This window comes from Corvus brachyrhynchos, unplaced genomic scaffold (genome assembly GCF_000691975.1).
Source record: "Corvus brachyrhynchos isolate BGI_N302 unplaced genomic scaffold, ASM69197v1 scaffold444, whole genome shotgun sequence".
In the NCBI taxonomy this organism is placed as follows: domain Eukaryota; kingdom Metazoa; phylum Chordata; class Aves; order Passeriformes; family Corvidae; genus Corvus; species Corvus brachyrhynchos.
The window spans coordinates 792,181-797,806 of record NW_008237886.1 but is presented as its reverse complement, the minus strand read 5'-3'; the positions used below and the strand labels follow the sequence as shown (position 1 = coordinate 797,806).

General features: G+C 44.2%; 1 protein-coding gene across 1 annotated transcript in view; it reads right to left on the bottom strand.

Annotated features, from left to right (window-relative positions):
• Positions 1-5,621, bottom strand: part of RNF150 (ring finger protein 150) — a gene marked incomplete at its 5' end in the record, with an annotated part of 117,807 nt that extends 112,186 nt beyond the window's left edge. The window contains one exon of the mRNA XM_008632448.2: positions 5,243-5,621. Coding sequence (XP_008630670.1) covers positions 5,243-5,621 — 379 coding nt within the window. The remainder of the gene's footprint in view (positions 1-5,242) is intronic.
• Positions 5,622-5,626: the final 5 nt, after the last annotated feature.

The following is a 5,626-nucleotide window of genomic DNA, read 5'->3' as shown; positions in this document are numbered from 1 at the left end:
GGGAAAGCTGTACTTTATGACTTGATCCAAAGCTCAGTGGACTCTGTGTCCTTCCACTATCTTTCTTCCCACTGTCTGCAGTGGGCTCCGAAGGAGGTACATGACCCAGCCATGAGGGTGAAAGATGGTAGACTCAACATGACAAAAAAGCATCTCATCTAATGACAAAACTCAGTGCCCCAGCTGAAGTGGCTGTCCCAAGTAGTACCAGGGACTAATGGTATTTTGTTGTTCTAGTCCGTGAAGGTCAAATTCATTCCTTTCAATTCAGTTTAAGCTAAACTAGTTACCTAACAGCAAGTGTCCCCTCCACCTGGCATACCTGAACACATGGGCAGTAAAGCAGTCTAGAACCTCACCAGAGCAGAACTAGCAAGCAGAAGTGTGGCTCACTAGGGAATGCAGTGGGACAGCCTGTCAGCTATAAATCCTGAATTTTGATAAGCACAGAGAACTAGGTTTTCAAAAACTGCAGAAAGCCAGGCCTACATGATGGATCCAGGAGCCCTTCTAGTTCCTGAGGATGGCAGCACATCCCAGCAATGCCTCAATGGATAGGGCTCAGAGATGCACTAATCTCCATCTCCCTCCCTCACTGAGTTTCTATTAGGAATCAATCTTGGGTGCCTGGAACAGAAAAAAATTATGGCAGACTCTGGAAGGCTGAAATCTCCAGCCCTCAATTAATTCACACTTATCCATATGTAAATTCAGTGTGAATGCTCTCAGCACATTTTCCTCATTAGAATTCCACAGAAGTTTAGGAAAACAATTGTTTTAATAAGGAAACAAATGTAATGTAGCTACAGTACTGAATCAAGTTTGTAAAGAGAGAAATCTTCAACTCTGGTGTTTAATTTGCACATCACTACAAATCTACAGGGTAGCCCAAAGCCCAAACTATTACCATCTTAAAATATGTAAAAGGTAAAACTAGTCACTGATCAAGGAACAAAAATCTGAGTACAAAGGAAGAAACTCTTATTGAGCTGAATGCTCCCAGGTTGAGGCTGGCCCCTTCACAGCACATGTGGAAGGACACATCTGAATTTGCAGTGGGATGGCCATGCCTTCCTCATGCAGTCTAGGACACACACACTGCACCTGAGGGCCAGAGAGGGAGGGGAGAAGTCAGAATCATCTTAGACCACTTATGAGATTCATGTCTCAAAGGTACAGCTGCTACTTGCTGCTGTGTATATAAGCCATTACAAAAAAATGAGGCATCTGCCCTTAAGGGGCTGTCATAGGTGAGGCACGTGACTTAAAATTTTTCATGGGATGCACTGGAGAAGCAGAATACAGAGAATGCAAAACTGCCTGACTAACGCATGTTCCTGGTGGAAAATACATAGGATGCAATTTACTTCACATATTAACAGTATCCATTCTGTGAGATAATCTGATGCACCTCAGAATTCCAACTGAATGTTACAAACTACGTAGAATATTATAGATTTGATTTTTACCCATACATGAATCATGTACCGTCACAGTTAACATTCTTCCCTCACCCCAAGCACCTGACAGGTTCCCAGGCTAGAAGTGGTCCATGTAGGTTCCCTCAAATATGAACTGTAGAGAAGGAATTTCTCACCTTGAATCACTTTCTGGAAGGCTCTCTTACTGTCTCTATTCAGAGCTCAGAGGAAATGTTAGGACATGCTACAACAGGTAGTAAGACTACTTCAAATTAATACTAAGTTAATAAATGTAGACACAGTGACTAGGGCCTTTTCAAACCTAGATAATAGCTAATTTGGTCTGAATAAGAAAAAACTTCAATGAGAAACTCCAGCCAACACCATGGATTATTCTTCTGAAGAAAAAAGAACATCCTCTATATTATTAGAGTACTTTTCTGCTAGGGAAGTTGATATTGTAGAAGTGCAAAGCACATGAAATAGAAATACTAGATGCTTTTGTTCCTTCTCTGGTTGGATCCTACTTAGTCAAAAAGCAAACAAAGTCATACTCACAGCTCCTACACCATCCTTCAAGCCAACAGAAATAAAGATGCCAGTTTGCACAGGCTGTAGCAAATGATATACAAGCTAGGGACATCCCAGCAGGGGAATCCCAGAGCTCCGCATTCCCTGTGAATGCAGATGTCAGAACTCCACCTCACCCTTCTGGGTGTGCAAGCAGTGACCTCAGTACAAGCTCCCTGAAAGCAAAGGCTTTCCATGGGGTGATGGAACTGGTTCAAATTGCACACTTTGTGTTGTATGGGGCTCTATAAATAAATCCTGCAGAGTCATATTTTAAGATTTCCGCAACAAGCCTTGATATAATACTACCCTGGTTTTGATCTGGGGGTGGTGGGAGGGAGATCTATGGATCCTCCTTCAACTTCATGCACAGTATCTTGCTAGAGTTGCCTATAGATTTTAAAATCAGGAGGCACCACATGAGCAAAGGGTCATTGGCATGCACTGTAGCAGAAAACAGGAAATATAATTAAACACAGAGCCATGAGGTAAGTTCTTTGGCAGGAGAAAGACACCATGGGGAAGAAAGTGGCAAGGGCAAAGCACTATGAAATGGCAAAGTAACGTGATTAAGGCAGGGAATGAAGCACAGGGGTAGAGATGAAGAAACAAGGGTGAGAGGAGCAGAAAAAGCAGCACAAAGAGGTAAAGTGACAATAAGAGAAAGAAGGCAAAGCATACAGAAGAGAAGAACATATGTAAGGGAAAAAAAACTGTCTTAGGGGTAGTATTACTCTTAGGAGTAACAGTTATTTAGTAAGGGCAGAAGCCACATTGTTATGCAACAGGATACACTTTTCTGTATAGGAAGAGTTTGTTTAAGCATCTATGAAACCTCAAAAAAATCTGTGGGAGGAAAATAAAAAAGTGAGTAACATCATATTTCTTTTGACTTTTAAATTGCTTTTTTGGTCATATTTCACCCTCCTCTCTCAACCTCCAAGTATTTTCCAGGATGGAATTTTCTTCTTCCCACTCCAGGATTTGGCGTGGGCAGAGCACTGCAGATGCTGCTGAACTCAGAAACCAAGAAACTGATTCATTTTTTCCTTGAATCTTGTGCTATCATTTAGACTAGGAACAAGCAAATGTCAAAGGCTGCAAGTTAGAAATTTGCAGCCACAATTTTACACAGCTTGAACATTTGCTTTGTCCCAGAGTAAGAGTCGTACCAGAGGGAGAGTAAAGTTCTGAATCCCTGCTAGATTGCTAAATACCTAAGAATAATTATTTTTCCTTCTGTTCCATCAGACTTGTGCTCTAAAACTCCTCTCAGTTTTGACTATGTGCAGAGGACAGGTCTTCTCTAAGGTAAGCCCAACAACCATTATTCAACTTCGCTGAACAAAAATCCTTAGAATGAGGACAACCTCCTCAAATCAATGAGCAAAGTCCGTCAGTTTCACTGATCATGTTCCACAAGTACAGATTAATTTCTGCAAGTTTCCTTTCATTTCAGCCTCCGGTGCTGTACAAACCCACTGCTAGGTATCAATTCAGTACTCAGAAAGGATTCTCAGAACAAATCCTTTGGAGTCATATGACATAAAAGAAGCTGCTCCCAGGACAACTGATAGTATATTTTTTAAATCGGAGGCCACTTTAGTAAGAAAGTCACCTTCCCTACTTCATCTTAGACTTTAAAACAAACTAAAACTCTAACATTTGAAAAGGTTAGACACATTTTTTACTCCCACTGTTTCTTAATAAAACACCATTTGTGTGGGAAAACAGCTTAGTGCATACTTTAAAAACAGCCAAACCATTAATTGATCCAACATGTTGGCAGTTTTAGAGAAACTTACTAGAGAAGAATAAACTATGCTGCATCTTAAGTTTTAAAACAGCCTGAGCTTTACTTTGAGGGTGCATAAGTATGCCAAGCTCCTCCTGCTTTATACTGTTTAGTATATAATCTGTGATACCTAAAGTAGGAAGAAGTGTAATCTGAATACTGCTAAACCATGGGCAGATAATAAAGCACAGTTTTAAGAAGCTCAAGAGCTTATGAGTTGCTTGTCTCACAAAACCAAAGGAAAACAATACAAAAAACCCCAGCTTCCACCAACCCTACCAAAGAAACACTAATTTGCTCAATACAAATGGTTAAACTCTGAAACAGGCTGGACATAAGAGCTTCCAAAAGTCCTGCTTTTGCATCAGCAGTATTTTAGCATTATAGTTAGGCAACAAATTGCTTCTCAGCACATCCAAGCCAGCTAGTTTACTGTGGAAATTTTACATGTCATTAGAATAACATCCTGTTTTGCAGCATTTCTGTGTTTCAGTTTACTCCAACTCTACTAAGATTCTACTGGCATGAAACAGCTGGGCATGATTAGTTACTGGAGAGAAACCAAACTGAGATTTCACAATAGGTGGCATTTTATCTTCATGGCATAGAGAGCTGGTATAAAAGACAAGTGACCCCTGGCAAAAAACACTGTCCCTAAATACAAATCTGGCGAACTGTTTTTAAGACGTTTTTTCAGATCAAGCGCTGGTACAAAAGCAGTGGGGGCTTTTTTGTGGTCATAAGCCAAGGTTTAGGCTGTTTCAAATGACTGGATTTTGACTGGGTCCTAGTTGACAAGCAGTATTGGGACCCGACCACGCATGTGCTGACACTGCAAGCACAAACTCCACCAGAACATTCACCTGGGAGAGTGAAACACTGTCCCCATCCCAGTCCTGGACGACATATCTCATGTTCTCACCAAATCAGATACTCGACATTCCTACTTGATCTCACAGCTTTTACACTATCGCAGCCAAGACTGTGGACACCGTGTTCTCTACTTTACTGCACCTCCTGATAAGCCTGCACCACAACATTACAACTTCTCCTCTTCCGAAGCCCTCAATCACACTCGATCCCACACGGCACCTGCCAGAGGACTCTCAGGACACAATGAAACACCGGTGCTTCACAGTGGGATCAGCATCCCATTCTAGACCCAAACTTTACATATTCCAAACTTTTCACCCCTGGAGCACCGGCGTGCATTGCTATGGATGTGCTGCTAGCACATCCATCCTTTGCCACAGCCGCATGGAGAGGAGCTCCATGTCCTCCACAATGGGCACCCACCACTCAGTGACGCCTACAGCCCATCCGCTCCCTGTCAGGAGGTGCGAGGACAGCTTCCCGCAGTAGCTCCCACCCCAAGAATGTGGGACGGCAGAGCGGGCTGGAAAACAGGGTCCATCTGTCTGCCCCTCAGCACACCCCTGGGGGTGGCGCGGCTCACCTGCGTGAGGCATGGTGATGGTCTCGTTGGCGTTGCTGGAGCCCAAGTTATAGATGACGACGGCGGAGGCGTTCTGGGCGGCGGCGTGGCGGATCTTGTCCTTGTAGGTGCAGTTTCCCCGCGGGATTAGGGCCACCCAGCTCTTGCCCGGCGCCGGGGCGTTGAAGCGGGTGCCGGGGTCGCAGGCGTAGCGATCTGCGGGCGAGGCGGAGAGGGCCACCTGCCCGCGGGCGTCCTGCTTGGGCGACTGTTCGCCGTAGCGCCCGCACTCGCTCTTCTCGCTGCGGAGCTCGGCGCTGCCGGCCGCCGGGTCGGCGTAGGTGATGTTGACGAAGGCCGTGTACCACTCTTCCTTCTCGGCCACAGTGAAGTCCAGGCACAGCA